This window comes from Sphaerodactylus townsendi, linkage group LG07 (assembly GCF_021028975.2).
Source record: "Sphaerodactylus townsendi isolate TG3544 linkage group LG07, MPM_Stown_v2.3, whole genome shotgun sequence".
Classification (NCBI taxonomy): Eukaryota; Metazoa; Chordata; class Lepidosauria; order Squamata; family Sphaerodactylidae; genus Sphaerodactylus; species Sphaerodactylus townsendi.
In genome coordinates, this window is record NC_059431.1 from 80,301,196 (window position 1) to 80,320,127 (window position 18,932).

Below are 18,932 nucleotides of genomic sequence, written 5' to 3' on the forward strand. Positions count from 1 at the left end.
TCCCATTGGGCAAAGTGGGCAGTTGTCCAGGGCGCCCCCTTGTGGTGGGCGCCAAGAATGCAGGTTCGCTTATGGGATTTTTTTGGTATTTTCAGTGTTTTTTCCATGTTTGGCCTGCAGGGGGCGCAGTTTTTAGGCTAGCAGCACCAAAATTTCAAGGATTTTTCAGGAGACTCTCCTGATGATATCACCCAGGTTTGGTGAGGTTTGGTTTAGGGAGTCCAAAGTTACGGACAGAAACGAAGGCTCCTCCCTTTCTTCTATGATTTGTTTCAATCATGGCATAAGAGTAATGTCTGTAACACTCTCATTTCAAACTCTGATTACAAGGATAGCACACCCTTCCACATTCTTTTATTGGGCAGGAAGACTATCCCATCCAGTTAGGCAAACTAATAATAATGGCAGCTGATTTCTCTATGCAACATGCCAGCACTGGCCTAGCATAGCGACTTAATTTCCATTCCCAGCCATGGTTGCAAACAACATGTCTGATTCCATTGCAGATCTCTTGAAAGGAAAGAAGTAAACTCCCTCCACATCACATAGTGTTCCAAACTGAGTCATTTGCAAGGAACCGCACTATTTGCACACAGACAGGTTGAATCATGAAAAGAAAACCCACATTGTCTTTAAAAATAAAGGCAAAAAATTAACATTCATTAGTACAATTTTTTTGACAACACAAAAGCCAAGTAATTTAGTGGATTAGGCAAGAGAGTTCTGTGAAATAAAGAACTATGTTTATGGTATAGCAGGATTCCCACCTTTCTCACCTTCATTTCAATCCAGAAGCGCCATGGCAAGGCCTGGAGCCCATGTGAATAATACACAAAGTAATCTCCCCCTATATTAACAACAGGAGTTCCATCTCCAAGGGACCACCTGGACAAAATCGCCCCTTGATGTGGTCGAAGGTATACCGACATATGACTTGGACCTAAGCGAAAAGGAGACAAAGGTTCCTGCACAGGTGTGCAATAAAAAGAGCCATTTTTCAGAGATGAATCTCCCTTCACTGACATTCTCTTATGCCCCAACTGCTTAAGTCCTTCATCACAATCTACAGTGCCGAGCCCAACAACAGGCGAACAAAGTTACATCCACACTACAAACTGATTAATTTACTCCAAGGATCTCTAGGCATGGTATCTGGATGAGAGAACTAGAAGCCTCTATCAGAAAATTCCTAGCAGTTGCATAAAAAAATTCCCCATTGTTGTAAGATATCAAAGCCACTTAAAGTTTAAATTTGTAGCTAGTAATGAAATTTCAAGTACAAAATAGTTCCAAAACAAAATATCACACTGAAAATTCTTGCTCTCACTTCCAGCAGAATGCTTCAAAGAATGCTTCAAAGTATTAAAAAGAAAACCCTTGCAAATTGCTGGGAAAAATTTAGTTTGAAGTTGCCATGCTGACTGCAGAAGACTGTCATTGCTGCTCAGTTTACACTTGTAACAGCGATTCCACACAGAGTAATCTGGGCTTTATTCTAGTTAGCCATGGTTTCATTTCACACCAGATGCTGCATTCACTCTTCACCCTTCACCCCATTTTTGTCATATTGCTGTCATGATTCTCCACATATCTTTAACAAGAATTGGTGTATGCACAGCACTGCACAATACTACACTGAAAAACAAACAAAAGTGTATTTGAATAGCTCTGTTCCAGAATAAAACAATACTGAAATCTTTCAGTAACGCTGATTGCTGGAAGGTAGAAATGTCCCATTACCTTTCTCTAAACTGGAAAATTCATTGGTTCCCCTGCTTCTTGGGGGATGGGGAGAGAGTGCTTCAGAAACTTTGCAAATGCTACTGGAGAGAGCAGCATAACTACAAGTGTTACAGAGTTACTGAAATGGGAAAAACATCATCCCGTGGAATCAACCTGTTAATTAGCCTGTTAACTGCTCGCAGTCAAATCTAAGGAGCCTCTGGCACTTCAAAGATTTATTGTGTCATAACTTGTCACAGACAGAAGTCACATTTACCAGGTACATGTTGTGACTGTAACAACAACAGCCAGAACAACCACAACTAAGAACCTGAACGAGATGACTGTACATTTTCTATGACATATCTTATTCTCAGCTTAGGCAAAAAAAGTTTACTTGTAAAAACCACAGTAATTTCTACTGACAAGTAATAAACCACAGACTGAAGGCATGTGTAAAACCCACCTGAAATTTCAAAAGTCAACTTGGTAGAATCCCAGGGCATTTGCTCTTTGGATAGAAGCTGAAAGTGAATAGAGCCCTTTGGCACAATCACTGGAGCAGGAAGATACCAGTTTTTCCTGAAAGAAGACAGTTTGTTACCTTATACTGCTGTCCAGGGTTAATTCTATCAAAACAAATAGTTTCTGTACAACATGTGAAAAACTGAAAGGCTATTTCAAGGGATCTTAGTCTGCTGCAGAGAAAATGACAAAAGAGTCTTGCGATATAAAAGGTACTACAAACCCCTTGTTTTGAGTGAAAGGTTACTCTGAAGTTACAGCTCAGACATCATGTCAAATCTCAGTCTGACATTACATGAGTTAGTCAAGGCTTCGCATGCTCCCTCCTCCCCTAGCACAGCCTTTTGAGAGAGATCTTCCATTACCAAGTAAAAAGAGTCTGCCACAAACTGCAACTGAGAAGCAAATTGCGTTTTTTGGTGCTGATGTGTAGTCAAATTCATTCATATGTGCTTTTATTTTAAATGCGGATTTAACGCTGAAATGTTTGCCACCCACGAGACCCTATTTGGGAGGGAGGGAGGGTGAAAGTAAGCAAGCAAACTGAGGCCTTGTGAGATTTCTTCATCTGATTCATAATCCAGCCTGTCGCACAGGCATGAAGCATGTCCTTCATCACCAGGCTTCCTAAGAAGAGTGCCATTCCTGGGACATCTACTTGATGTACCTACAAAAGATCTATTGCTTGATTAGGTAGAGAATAGCATTGTTTGGCTGGGTTAGAATTTTAGCTGCCTTGAACCACAAGGAAAGGCAGGGTATAAATGTTATAATAAATAAAAAACAGGATTTGGGTCATCTGGTGTTCAAATAACTCTAGGAAGGACACCGCCCTCAACTTCTGGCAACTCAAGGAAAACTCTTTCACTCCCTTTGGTTTCACTTTGGGGTTCTTTTTCTCTTCCATTAATCCATTAACATAAAAATACATTTATTACAGTGGGAGACCAAGTGGATTTATAGATTTAAAAGCCACTTAGGAAATGGTCTTGATTTTTCATGTTATTTGTGAATCCATATTATAGAGAAGAATTGTAGGATACAACTTTAATTACCTTCAGAGAAGTTACAGCTATTACACATCAATGCTATACTAGTATAAATAACCAAACAGCCTTACAATTAATAGGAAGCCTATATGGGGTCCTGTAGAGATGTGAAAGACTCACTTGAATTGATGTAAGTTATAAGCATAAGTAAAATGCATAAGTAAAAAAATAGGTTTTTATTTGAGTTAATTATGAGTGTACAATGTTAAATAATACATACAGACAATGAAATTTTTTTTTAATACAGTTGTGGAGAAGGGCAGGAGGTGCCAGAACCAGAAAGAAAAAGAAAATTATCCTCCTGGCAATTCCAAGTTTAGTCTTTTGAAGTAAAAAGCTCTACCATTTCCCCCTTCAAATTCCTCAGAAATGTATTTGCTAGCTAATGTATATAAATAAATGTATATAAATGTACTAGCTAATTTAAATATGTAGCAACAGCTTTGTTTATAAATGGTTAGTTGATTTTAACGGTCTTTCATCAGTTGACCTATTTCAAATAACTCTTGAAAATGATGTTACCAACCTAAAAAGATAGTCCACAGGAAGGATCCAAGGTAATCCACAGAGAGGTGACTGTTCTTCACATTTTGTTCTAATTGTGTCATTGAGTTCAGGAATATGAGGAGATACATGAGAAATTCCAGCATAGTCGAGTCCATTAACCCATATTCCTGAATCGCTTTTTGCTAAGTGGCCATCCAGATCATGAAATCTTCTGCTCAAGTGCTGGAAAAATGATTTTAAAAAATCAGATACTGGGCAGATTTGGCCTTCTTATGAGAGCAAGCCTAAGCATGGAATCATAGAGTTGGAAGAGACCCCAAGGGCCATCAAGTCCAACCCCCTGCAATGCAGGGACACACAATCAAAGCACTCCTGCAGATGGCCATCAAGCCTTTCTTTAAAAACCTCCAAAAGACGGAGATTCCACTACACCCCGAGGTAGTGCATTCCACTGTCGAACAGCCCTTACTGTCAGGAAGTTTTCCCTGAGGTTTAGGTGGAATCTCTTTTCCTTCACCTTGAACGCATTACTCCAGGTCCTAGTCTCTGGAGCAGCAGAAAACAAGCTTGCTCCCTCACCAACATGACATCCCTTCAAATATCTAAACATGGCTATCATGTCACCTCTTAACCTTCTCTTCACCAAACTAAATGTACCCAGCTCCCTAAGTCTCTCCTTGTAGGGCATGGATTTCAGACCTTTTGCTATTTTGGTTGCCCTCCTCTGGACCCATTCTAGCTTGTTAATATCCTTCTTGAATTGTAGTGCCCAGAACTGTACACAATATTCAAAGTGAGGTCTAACCAATGCAGAATAGAGAGGTACAATTACATCTCTTCATCTTGACACTATACTCCTATTGATACAGCCCTGAATTGCATTGGCTTTCTTGGCCACCGCATCACACTGCTGACTCATGTTTAGTTTGTGGTCTACTAAGACTCCCAGATCCTTTTCACTTGTAGTGTTGTCAGGTGTCATCCATCCTATATCAGTGCATTTCATTTTTGTTACTGCCTACATGTAGTATCTGACATTTATCTCTGTTGAAATTAATTTTGTTTGTTTTGGCCCAGCCCTCTAATCTGTCCAGGTCATTTTGAATTCTGACTCTGTCCTCTGGGGTATTAGGTACCCCTCCTAATCTGATGTCATCTGCAAATTTGATTTTCCCTCTATTCCATCATCCAAGACGTTGATAAAAATACTGAATAGTGCTGAACCCAGAACAGAACCCTGTGGCACCCCACTAGTCACTTCTCTCCAGGATGAAGATGAGCCATTCATGAACACCCTTTGAGTTCGGTCAGTCAATTCAAAATGACCTGGACAGATTAGAGGGCTGGGCCAAAACAAACAAAATTAATTTCAACAGAGATAAATTACAAATTACACCTAATAGTAGCATTGTCCAGTCCACATTTCACTAGCTTAGTTGTGAAAACATTACAGGGCACCTTGTCAAAAGCTTTACTAAAATCAAGGTATGCTAGATCATTCTGTCTAATGCTCTGCTCCAGAATCTTCCCTGGTATTGATGTCGGGCTGACAGGACAGTAATTATTAGGGTCCTCCTTTTTCCCCTTTTTGAAGATGGGGATAACATTAGCCCTCCTCCAGTCCACTGGGACTTCTCCGGTTCTCCAGGAGTTCTCAAAGATTATAGCAAGTGGTTCTGAGATTACCGTATATACTCATGTATAAGTCGACCCGCATGTAAGTAGAGACACCTAATTTTACCACAAAAAACTGGGAAAACTTATTGACTCGCGTATAAGTCGAGGGTGGGAAATGCAGCAGCTACTGGTATATTTCAAAAACAAAAATAGATACCAATAAAATTACATTAATTGAGGCATCAGTAGGTTAAATGTTTTTTGAGTATTTATTTCAAAGAAAAACAGTAAACTAGCTCCATAAGTGGAAAAGAGGGTCAACAAGAACAATATGGTATCAACAATAACTATAAAAGTACAAAAACCTTAGCTTTTTTGTAAGGAAGGGTTTTAAACAATGGATCTTACAATAAAAACTGGAATGAACATGCCTGTTCACTGTGACTCAAAGCTACCCTGTTCTTTAAAAGGATAGTTCATTATTTTAGTGTACATATTTTTAAAATTGCACACGGCGGGTGTCATTTTAGAAGGGACATTCACACAACCTGTCAGAGGAGGAATGTTTATGTTAGCAGTACCAACTTATTTCAGGCAGTATTCTTTAGGGAGACCTCTCCTTATATTTACCACTTAGTGTTTGGTGAAGTTTGGTTCATGGGGTCCAAAGTTATGGACCCTCAAAATGTAGCCCCATCTACTATTAACTCCCATTAGAAACAATGGGGGATGGGGCACCCCCTTTTGGGGTCCATAACTTTGGACCCCCAGAACCAAACTTCACCAAACCTGGGTGGTATCATCAGGAGTGTCACCTGATGATATCCTGAAATTTTGGCACAGTGCTGGGATAGCTCTAAAAAAACGTAGTGCCCTCTCGGCGGCTGACAAAATAAAAAACCCTAAAAATATTTTAAAAGATAATAGTTCTGACTTCGGGTTAGGTATGAGCAAGGGTGCCTAGGGGGGGGGCCTTTTTTCAGCACAAAAAAAAATGTGCTGAAAATTCTGAGCTTATATGCGTAGTATAGTACCTAGTAACACTTCTGCCAGTTCTTTTAATATCCTGGGATGTAGTTCATCAGGCCCTGGAGATTTGAATGTATTTAAAGTAACCAGGTGTTCCTGCACTACCTCTTTATTTTCTCTTACTTCTGTTTCATTTTCTTCTGGATGAGCACCATTTTCTTTTTGGGAAAAGACAAAGAAGGTGTTGAGCAGTTCTGCTTTTTCTCCATCCCCCGTTAGCATTTTGCTGTCTTCTCCATACAGTGACTCTATCCTACCATTTTCCTTCATTTTGCTATGGACGTAACCAAAAAAACGGTTTTTGTTGTTTTTAACCTCTCTGGCAAGCCCCTGGCATGGTGAGCTGTTGCTCTTCTGACTTTCTCTTTACACATCCTGGTTATTTGTTTGAATTCCTCTTTGGTAATTTCCCCTCTTTTCCATTTATTGTACGTGTCCTTTTTAAATCTTAGCTCAGTTGAAAGTTCTTTAGACAGTCATCCTGGTTTCCTTAGACACCTACCATTTTTCCTCCTCACTGGAACTGTTTGAAATTGTGCCCTCAAGATCTCACTTTTAAGAAACTCCCAGCCATCATGCACTCCCTTCTCTTTAGGTATTTTTGACCATGGGATTGCACCCATTAGATTCCCAAGCTTACTGAAATCTGCTTTCTTAAAATCTAGAATGTGTGTCTGACTACGCTTAGCATCCCCTTTCCACTGTACAACAAATTCCATGAGAACATGATCACTTGCACATAAGGATCCTACCACTTCCACTACACTAATCAGGTCATCATTATTGGTTAGGACCAGAACTAAAATAGCCATTCCCAGTGGTGGGATTCAAATAATTTAACAACCAGTTCTGAAAGGACTCAGTGGGGGAATTACAACCAGTTCTCCGAACTATAAAAAAATTAGCTACTGGTTCTACCAAACTGGTGCGAATGGGCTGAATCCCACCACTGGCCATTCCCCTTGTTGCTTCTTCTACCTTCTGGACCATGAAACTGTCTGTGAAGCAAGTGAGAAATTTGTTGGACCTGATTGTCATGGAAGAGTTTGACTCCCAGCAAATATCCAGATAACTGAAATCTCCCATTACTATTATTTCTCTCCTTCATGCAAGTTTGGTCATCTGTTCCAATAATTCATCATCCATCTCTTCAGTCTGGAATGGGGGTCTATAATAGACCCCCCACAATGAGATCACTATTGCTTCTCTTCCCCTTAATTTTTACCAAAATGCTCTCAACCTGGCTTGCAGGATTTAAGTCATGGAGTTCTGTGGCTGGGATGGGCCTTCAGGCTGGACACTTCTGACTCTCTCTGTTCCCATGTGGGGGTGGGGATTATGCTATCCATCTTATCAACTGCTTGACACCTTTTCGCCAGAACTGTCTTCTTCTGTCTCTCAGATGTCTTCAATAAAATCCCTGAAAACCTACAAGCGTTTTATTGTTTGAGTGGGGGATATATTTTGTGTATCCGACATTCTCCCTGCCACCATTTGCTGAAGGTTGCCCCAGGATGTTTGCCCTGCAGACTCCAATCCTGGGCAAATTTTCAGCCCAAATAGTGCACATTTTTTCCTTTTTTTTCTACATTTTATTTTCAATGAGCTATAACCCAATGCTTATCAATGGGAGGTAGACTGGTCTTCCAAGTGGCTGAGATTCTCTTTTTACATCATATCATATGAGATTCTCATATCTGTGCCTGCTATGGAGATAATTCATAGAAAATTTTTTTAAAGGGAAACTAATACATTACTGGAATTGGCAGGACCAGCTGTGCACTATTTGGGTTGAAAAGGCAACCAGGATTGGAGCCTGCGGGGCAAATGTCCTGGGGCAACCTTTAGCAAATGACAGCAGGGAAAATCTCTTCAGCTGCATACAAAATGTCAGACACCAGCTGAGGGTGAAATTGACCAGAGAGCAACATAGTCAGACAGGGAACATAAGACATCTCCTGGCCTGCATTCTGCACAGCCGGGGGTGGGGGGTGGGTGGGGGGGGGTGTGTGACACATCTGCAGGGTGATTTGTGGGGGGGGAAGTGTACAGTTAGGACTCCCTGAACGGAAATGGAAAATCCAGAGGGGGAAACGCTGTGTGGAGTTCCTCCTCAAAATACTTCTTAAAATGGCCACAGGACGTTTTATTTGTGCAGTGCCGAAAGGACCAAGGTGCAGTAGTTATGGGGAGAGGAAGGGAAAGGAGTTTGAACACCCCTTTGAGTCTCCTTACAGGAGAGAAAGGAGGGGGGTATAAATCCAAACTCTACCTAATAAATACATTCAGATAAAAATGGAAATGGAGCAAAAAACTTTAAGGAACAGATAAATTCCCATCTACTATCTACCTAATCTAGCAAGAAGAAAATTCCACCGCAATTCCAGATGGAATCACTACAGCTGGTTTCTAACTGCAAACTACTGCAATTTGAATGAAAATAGAGATAAACCTCGATCACAAATATAACAAACAAGAATTGAAGTCTGGCAAGTCGCACACATATTGCAGTATTACATTTGTCTTTGGTACTTCAAAGGTCAAAAGTGTTGTTAAAGAAAGAGAATAGAACACATGCAAACAGCGTGTTCTATAAAAAAATGCCAGAACAATCCTAAAAAAGCACAAACTGTGTAGACAAAATTTGGAACAGTAGCCAAGAGCAGTATTGCAAAAAGCAGCAAAATGTCCCAGAACAAAATGAGGAATGGCTAATCATTTTTACTTTTCATATTTCAGCTGTAATTTTTTTCCTGTCAAGTTACATCTGACATACAGTGATCTCTGGTAAAGTTTTCAAGAAAAGAGATATGAAGAGGTGGTTTGCCATTGCCTGCCTCCAAATGACAACCCTGGAATTTCTTGGAGATCTCCAATCCAAATACTTGCCATGGCCAATGCTGCTTAGCTTTAGAGATCTGAAGAGATTAGGCTAGCCTAGGCTATCCAGGTCAGGGCTTCAGCTATAATAACTATTATATCCCAAAGGCTATGGGATATAAATGTCAATAGTTAAGCATAAATATGTCTGGGAAGAAGCCAAATGTAGACTGTAATTATCTTCATATTAGATGTTCTGCTGTAACTGAAAGTAATTATGCAGTATCTCCACAACTCCACCTCTGCACTTCTTACCTGAAGAAAAATTCGCTTAGGCCTTGGATTTCTTAAATCTGAGCTATAAGGGAAGAAGATGCCACTGCAGACAAGGATAAATACAACTGCAAAAACTGTAGTTAAGGTTACTACTGTCTTCTTTGTGCTTCTAGCAAGGTAGATGAAATTAAGCTAGAAAGCAAAGAACAGAAACAAAACAGCAAAGATCAGATTATGTAATTTGACAAAGAACTGCTACAGATGTCTAGAATACACTTCCATTACCCATATACCATCTTGTACAAAAGAATTTTAGGCCGCTTTCCCAAGATCGCCAGTAGCGACGCCGATGACGCCGCAAATTGGGCGACAAAGATCCCAAAAGCTGCTCAATACAGACAGGCGGAGCTGCTACGTCCAAGAAACTCAAGAGAAATGTGACGGTTCGCGACGGAAGCGCCAAGGAAGCGGGCGCCAGCGATAGTTGCCTGGCGACTTGGCGGTGGTTGCAGGCCCGGACCATTTGTGACCTATTGTGCCCGGCGGGCGGCTGTTCGCATCTGTGCGCGGCCGACGCGGCCACATGGGGAAAAGAGTGGTTTTAAGCCGCTTGTTGAATACACCGCCTTTCAGCGGCCGTTTAGCGTTAGCGACGGGCGCCGACTGGCGCGACCTCAAAAGGCTGCGCGTAACGCTTCTCGCCTGACGCTATGACGACGCTATATTTTGCCCGCGGCGGAAACGCCTTAGGCCGCTTCCGCGACGCCAAAGTAGCGATTGATGACGCTGCAAATTGCGACGCATCATCCCAAAGCTGCTCACAGACAAGCGAGGTTATACGCCCGCAGAGCCCGCCAGAAATGTGACGGTTCGCGACGGAAGCGCTTAAGGAAGCGCGTCTTCGATGTTGCTTCGGGCGCGACTTCATGGCCGCAGGTCTGACGCCATTTGTGACGCATAGCCCGTATGCTGTTCGCGACGAAAGGCCGATACATGGGGAAAAAAGAGTGGGTTTTAAGCGCTTGTTGAATACACCGCCTTCGCTACCGGGTTTAGCTGCTACACGGGCGCCGATCATCGTGGCGCATTCCTCCGCTGCGCCGCGGCTAACGCTTCCGATTTTTTTTTCCATATTTACGCCATATCTTTGCCCGGCAGGCGGAAACGGCCTTAGATCATTGTATAACCATTGAATCCCTGGGTTTTTGTTCTTATCTGTATACTAGGTAAGTTGTGTCAAGAATAATATCTTTACCCATGAACGTCAAGAAAAGTTCATGATCCAGAATCCAGCTCTTTCATGTCTGGTCTTAACAGACATGACCAGAAATTAAGCCTTTTGAGATTCAAGCTCTCAGTCCACAAATTCCCATTCATGTCTACAAATACTTCACACTACATCAGAGAAAGCAATGGATGGGTGCCATGGTACCACTTTCTTAGATCATAAACTCATCTAAAAGCATAACATATACAGCTCAAGAAGTATTAGTTAACGTGTAATTTTAAAAATATCCTTACGAAGTAGGAAGAAAGTAATATAAACGACACAACAACAAAAGAAGCCATCAATATATCAGGTGGAATTTCTGAACCACTGCGCCCCATGATGGGAATGAACATTTCATATATAATCCAGTTGAGGTACATTAAGTAGAGGTATGGAACAAACATTCCCAGAAGGTATATCAGAAGAAACTTCATTGTGGCACCTACAAGAAAAGAAAAATAAATGAGAAATCTGTACTGCAGATGTTCTAGATGCAAAGATGAGTTTATCTACATATGCCTTTGAGAGCACCAGGCATTCCTGGAAGACACATTGGCTCCAGACCCATTTCAATCCAGCTTCTGGCCTGACTACGAGATAGAAATAGCACTGGCCACTCTCAGAGATTATCTTCAGAGGCAGCTGGGTCAAAGTGGGCTAGTGCTGTTGTTACTACTCAATTTAACAACAGCTTTGGACATGGTCAATCATGATCTATTGGTCCACTGCCGTGCTGACATTGGCATTACATGGGAAAGCCTCGCAATGGCTGATTTCATTCCTCCAAGGACAGGGACAGAGGGTAGTGCAAGGGAAGAAGATGTCATCATGGCTACACGGAGTCCCACAGGGGGAAATCGTCTTTCCAATGATGTTAATATATATACATGCCCCCTTGACTAGTTAGTCCAGAGTTTTAGGCTGGGTTGTCATCAGTATGCCGATGAAGTTCAGCTATATCTGCTGATGGATGGATGGTCAGATACTATTCCAATGATATCGGCCAGTCATCTGGAGGCTGTGGTGAAGCGGTTGAGACAGAGTTGACTGAAATTGAATCCACTGAAGATCGAGGTCTTGTAGTGAGGTGTTTCAGGATCGGAGTGCCAATTACCAGCTCTTGACGGTGTGCAACTGACACCAGCACAGCTTGTCACAAGGTTGAGAATGACTCTAGATGCTTCTTTATCAATGGACAGTAATCGCAACCACTGTTGGGAGGTACAGATAAACAGTAATCAAACTGATAACTGCACCTGTGGGGCTTCCCAGTCAATGACTGTGTGTATAAAACAAATAAAAATCACACTCAGTATACAAAATAAATTCAGCTCACACTAAATTAGTGTCAGAATGAACAGAGTACTGAGCAAACAATATATTCTCATCTCCGGCACTCAACATTTAAAGAAAACTGAAAGATGCCCGCATGCTTCCAAACACCTTTGCACTGATTGCACCTCACAATCTGAGTGGGAAAAATGCAAACATCTCATGCTGGCTGCAATTCAGCAAAACAAACAGCTGTATCTAAACATCACTTAGAATTGTAACAAACCTTCATGCAATAACAATGTTAAGAAAAAAGAGCTTCAAAGTGCCCCTCAAAGTTACCGGTATAAACTTTACAGTTCTACTCTTCAAGGGCTTGAAGTGTATTGAATGCTAGAACAAATTATGCAAAATATGATAAATAAATCTTGAAGAACATCCTAAAAATGTTATAAAATACAATTTCAATAAACTTACAGATTTTAAGCTTTCTTCTTAAAGAGTGGCAAAATGCCCAATGTAAATTTCAGAGGCTTTCTACAAAAAACAGTATGAGAAAAGTCTCCATTCAGTAAGTGGAGTAATTCTGACCCATGAACATGAAACAAAAATACTGTTCAAATACACTTGCAGATTTTAAACTTTCTTCTAAAACAGTGGCAAAATGTTCAATGTGAATATCACAGGCTTTATACAAAACAGACAACACGAGAACAATCTCAGTTCAGTAAGTAACATAATTCTGACTCATAAACATGAAACATAATAGAAAAAAATCACATATTATAATTAGCTCATGAAGACAGCGTTATCTGCAGATCAGTAAATTGCCCGCTGTAGTCCTTGTTATAAGTGTTACTCTGTTAAGCAAGCCTCAGTCTGAGTCATGACTGATAAACTTATTAAACTACCGTACTATCTATACTCCAAGTCTGCAACAACTCATATAAAGGGAGATATGTCCAAGTTTTGGTTCAATCCAAAAGGTTTTACTGAATTCAAACAATGAATAAAAAAAGATTCCATTTGCAACAATCTTTTGTGAAAATCAAAGCTGGTTCACTGAGGTAGTCACCAATAGTAATGCAAAAAACTGCAGGGACTCTGATGAGCGTTGATAGTTGATAAAATGGTTTACTTGTGGTGATTTCCTGATCTGGTGGGATATCTGTGAGACATGCTTTATCACAAGTATCTTGATCCTGCATGTCATACTTCCCATTCAATTAAGACCACATGGGCACACAAGAGCATATATGGTATTTTTGTATTACAATTTGAAAAATGACAAATTGCTTTACAATAGTTCACAGATGAAAGGCTGAATTCCTTGCACCATAAAATTAAAGGGCAAGCAACATAATGTCCACATTTATAATGTCCTCTAATCTAACATGTTAGTCTTTTTTTATTCACACCTGGCAGATCCTCTATCCTCTAGAAAGAACCAATATTTATATATGATATTTTTAATTTTATTACTGGGGGGGAGGTTGAAGAGCAGGTTAACGTCTGATGGGGATCCATGATTTTGGGTGACATGTCCTTCCTACCCACTGCATCTGCTCTCTTCCTTCAAGATTTTATTATGTGCCCTGGATAATTATGGTTCAACAACTGAACTTTGAGGGATCTGGTTTCTTTCTTGCAATCTATCTTAAGTGCACTGTTCCTTAAGTGGCTCTCCAAAAGGAATAGGATAATTTGCATTTCAGGTGTGGAGGGTGAAATGAGTCAAAATGGAAGTTCCTATTTGTGAGGTTTTTTATAGACAGTAACAAAAAGTCTGTGATCCCCATCTACCTGCACCAAAGTGTCAAGGCAAGCAATCTGCATAGAACTCATTGACTGGAATGAAGAGAATTAAGCCATTTTAATCATCCATGCAACTCCTCAGAGTTGTCATAAATCAAAAATAGGTCATCAATAAACAGATAAAAAACCAATATTCTTTTAAAAAAGGATTGGCTTGTGCATTTAAAAAAATCGTGTTCATGAATAAATGTGTCATGAATAAATTTGCCACAGATGGTGTGAGGAGAATGCCCATAGAAACTCCCCTGGACTGTAAATAAAATTGTCATTGAAACTAAAATAATGATGTTCCAGTACCAGATACAGTAACTCAATGAAGAAAAAAGTAAAGGGTTAAGTCTGAATGTGCATCCAAATAAAATTCTACCATCTGCCATGCTTTGTCATGTAATATGTTAATATACAGTGCCATGACGTCTAAAGTAAATAATCAAGTTCCCTCAGGAATCTGTAAACTTTAAAAAGTGTCTGGAAGTATGTGGGAATATTTTAGTTTTGTTTCTTTAAATGTTGAGTGCCAGAGATGAGAATATATATTTTTGCTCAGTACTCCATTCTAAGTTTTGTTTACAATATGTCTCACACTAGTTCAGCGTGGGCTGAATAGCAGTTTATTCTGAATACTGTGTGATTTTTATTTATTTACAGTTGATTGACTGGGAAGCCAAAAAGTTTTGTTTACAATATGTCTCACACTAGTTCAGCGTGGGCTGAATAGCAGTTTATTCTGTATACTGTGTGATTTTTATTTATTTACAGTTGATTGACTGGGAAGCCAAAAAGGTGCAATTATTAGCTTGATCATCCCTTATCAATTGAGGCACAGGTCACAAATGTAGCTGGAGTGGTGTTTTCCATCAGTGTCAATTCTGGCACTGGTCCCTTTCCTGACCCATCCTGACTTAGCCCTGTGCCCTATGCAATGGTCACCTCCAGATTAGACTACTGTTAGCTCATTCTACACAGGGCTACCCTTGAGACTGACACAGAATCCAAGCTGGTTCAGAATATGGTGGCACAGGTCCTTACAGGGACCCCATGGAGGGTACATATCCTTTCAGTTCTCTGTCATCTGCACTGGCTCTGGATGGAGTACCAGATCAGATTCAAGGTATTGACCTGCAAAGGCCTAAAAGAGACCAGCTCCCCCGATATCCCTAAAGGAGCATTATGCTCACCAGCAAATAATTTAAGGGTGGTCTCTGCCCCAAAAGCCTTCCAGCTGTCCTCAACTAGAGCCAGAACTTTTTCAGTTCTTATCCCAGCCTGGTGGAACACTCTATCAAGTGAAACCCAGGACCTGTGGGATCTGCTACAAATCCACAGGGCCTTTAAGACTGAGTTGTTCCATCCAGGTGGCCTCCTCTCCTCTCCTCTCTTCCCTCCCATCCCTTCCTGTTTTTCTTTTAAGGTTTAAAAATATTGCTTTTTCCTTTTACATTGACTTTTAGCTGTGTTTTCTTTGTTTTCCCTCTTACATTCCCATTATTGGTGCTGAATATGACTTCTTCTCTTTTTTTGGCACCAATAGGAGCTCTTAATGTTGGTAAATCTGACAATTAACTGTAATATTGTATTTTACCCTGAGCCCAACTTGGTTGAGAAGAGGCAGTATAGAAATTTAGTAAATAAACAACTCTAAACTGCATAGATGAAAGAAAAGGTAGAAAAGATTTTCTCATAGAATGATTGTCATAATTCTACTAGTATCATTTTGTACTAAAAAATTTTTTTTCAAAGCTGCCTAACAGTGCTTGAACATATTGAAAATAGATGGAACAGAAAGTCATATTTGGAAAATACAATCTTAAAAATTAAGCTAGGAAAGGGAAGCCCAACATTAACCTTGTGAAGGTGAAATTTCAAACTGGATCACTGTAAACAGTACAATTTAACTGACAGCTCAGGTAAACAGGAGTTGGCAACAGAAAGGTGTAATGCAGCCAAAACCTTTGCAGAAATATGCATGGGAGGATCCACCCACTGCCAGCAGGTACAGGTTTTTGGAATGAGGGTCTAGAAGGAGAAGGCTAACAAGGCTGTGACAGCTGGGGACAGCACCACTTCTGCACCACCATACCTCCTCCAGAGGGCTTTCAGATGGCACGGGGAGGCAGCAAAAACTGCGAAACCTCCAGCTGCCTGAAAGCCCTCCATAGGGCTAACTAGGCTTGTGCCACTGGAAGCCTGTGCCTGGGGGCATTCCCAGCTTTAAAATTTAGTGGAAACTGACTAAAGTAAACTCCACCCCCGGGAACACCCTTAGCCTGTCCCCAAAACATGGCCACCAGCATAGCTCTACAGATGGCAGGCTTTCTGAGTTGGGCACCAGGAAGCGTTAAGTGCCACTTAAGTTGTTGGGGAAGGCAAACATGCTGCTAAAGCTGTTTCCCCTCCCCCCATCTGGATTGGATTATAAGAGAACCAAATTCCAAGGAAAATACATAATTATTATAATGTAACACATTGTAGACACAATTAGCACATGCATATATATCACTTGCAGTCACACAGTTCTTACTAAAAACAGCCTCTACTTGAAAGCATTCAAATAGAGGTGATATCAAAATTTAGTTTATAGTGTTTGATCTTTCTGAATGATGGTCATGGATAGACAAACTTTGTGCATAAATATATGCACAGAGAACTGTCAGCATTGTGTCTGTCCATATGGTTTAACAGCACCTTGATTCTATATGCTTACCCAGTAACACATTTGCAACTAGCTGTGAAACAACACTGTGCGATGCTGGAGAGGGCTCTGTTCCTCTCCATGTTTGTACTCAGTCTGGGTGATCTTTTTGCAGCAGCTAAGTATGATCTTCAGTTTCACAGGCTTCCTTGCACAATCTGCACTTTGCATCATCTGAGGATTTTTCCATTCTGGCATTGATAGTATTTGTCCTAATTTCCTGCTCTTGAGCAGCTAAACCCAGTGGTCCAGTTCCAGTTCCACAGCCAGATCTTTTCATTGTCCACCATGTCCTTGATCTTCTCCAGAAATTGGCAGTGCAAATGTTTTGTTGTGCCAACTTTCAGTCCTTGTTTTAATCACATTTTTTCTGTACACTTGTCTGGTTCTCTGGGCTTTCAATAAATGCCTGTTTTTCACTTCCATCAATGCATGTTCTTGACTTTCATTCACATAATGTAATTATATTATTATTATTATTTAGATTACACTAAAAGGCATAATAAAATCCCACACAATAGGACAGTAAAACCACTATAAAACCAATCCTAAAACCATAAAGCATTCTAGACTCTAAAACACCCACCCTAACCACTCCCAAAAGTGGGAGGAGTGTACAGGACATCTCAAGCCCTCCCATCCCAGTGGGGAAGGGCGTGTGGAATCAGTCAAACCCCCAGGTGAAGAGGCCAGTCTTTGCAGGAGCTGAAACTCCAAGAGAGTATATACCTGGCGGGCCTCTGGTTGGAGGGTATTCCACAGTGCAGGGGCCACTGTTAAGAGGGCCCTCCAGGCTGCCTCTGTCCCCCTCACCTTAAGACGGGCAGGACAGCCAAGACTAAGTTACCCCCCCAGAATTCCAAAAATCTTAGAAGACCTCTTTTTATATTTAATAATGGCAGTTAGAGTAGTATTTGCAACAAAACGGAAGGAATAAGAATGTCCAGGCTCAGAGAATTGGGAAAATAAGCCAGTGGAATATACAACAATGGCAAAATGAACGAACTCTGTGAACAAGTAACCACCCAAAAAATTCCAAGAAAAATAGAAAGCATATCATTTATATTAAACCCCCACCAAAAAATAGCAAAATGTGACTGATATCGCTGAAATGATGTATATAAATTATCAATAACCTTTACGACACATTATATCGAGAAGGGCCTAAGAGGAAATAGATAAACAATTAATCAAACTATGACAAATGATAATAATATGCCAATATAACTTCTATTTTGTGAGAAAAAAATCCAGAAATTTATAATAGTAACCATTCATCTGTACTTTTTTAACCAATTTTGGATTATCAGAATTTACATTAATAATGGCTATTGGTAATTGTTTTTGCTTTTTATATAATATTATGTATATATACTTGTGTTTCCTCTCTTACAGTCCCATTCAAGAGGCCAGGCGGCCAGCTGCACTGCCATGGCCACGCCACCACTCCCGAAGAGACTTTCTGGTGGTATGGGGAGACTTCAAAAGCATAAAAGCCTCCCCACCACCAGGAAGCCCCCCACTGGGCTAAAAAGACTTACATCACCCAAAAGGGAGTTGTACATCTCAAATCCTGGCTGCTGGTGTAACATAGTGAATGGCTGGGAGGAAGCTGAATAATGTCGGCTCCTTCCCCAGCCATGTCCCCAGCCCACCTCCACTGCACTGGTGGTGGCATCAGGGGCGCTGGCACTCTGTCGCCACATCCCAGTGCTGGGGAACACCACCTCGGTTCCATGCCAGCAGTTTCACCCCTCCACCAGGGCAAGTGCCTCAGGGAGGGCAAATCTGCTGGCACAGCCACGCATCACTTCCAGGGGTCTCATTTCTGCCCCCAAATAGGTCCATGAGTCTTTAGAACTAACTGTAAGTATGGTTTAATTCAATTTTCTTTTTTCCTTTTTGTTCATTCTCATGTATTAAAAAATTAAAATATTTTTTAAAGCCACAACTTTCTATTCTGATGGTCCAGGGTTCTCAGGCTGAGGTCTTTCACACCATCTCGTACTTGATCCTTTTAACAGGAGATGCGAGGGATTAAAACTTAGGTCTTTCAGAATGCCAAGCTACAGCTGAGCCATGGATCCTTTCTTCATTATTTATTTATTTATATGATCAACACACAGCCCTTTTTCCCCCCAATCTTAACTGGCTCAACCTTGATCATATTTCAAAATAAAGGGAAAACATACCAACTTCCCTCTTCCTGAACAGAAGGGCATTTCTACAAGTGCAAATGGGGGAAGCCACTTCCACCAATTCTAGCACTTCGTGTTCTATACCATTCCCAAGAATCCTCAAAAATGGGTTTTCTATTCAAGGTGAAAATTGCGCTTCG

The 18,932-nt window shown here is 40.8% G+C and overlaps 1 protein-coding gene across 1 annotated transcript in view; it reads right to left on the bottom strand.

The window, feature by feature from the left end:
* ERMP1 (endoplasmic reticulum metallopeptidase 1) overlaps positions 1–18,932 on the bottom strand; it is a 50,588-nt gene that overhangs the window by 4,210 nt on the left and 27,446 nt on the right. The window contains 5 exon segments of the mRNA XM_048503196.1: positions 777–940; positions 2,189–2,304; positions 3,823–4,025; positions 9,585–9,737; positions 11,067–11,257. Of these exon segments, the coding sequence (XP_048359153.1) occupies positions 777–940; positions 2,189–2,304; positions 3,823–4,025; positions 9,585–9,737; positions 11,067–11,257 (827 nt within the window).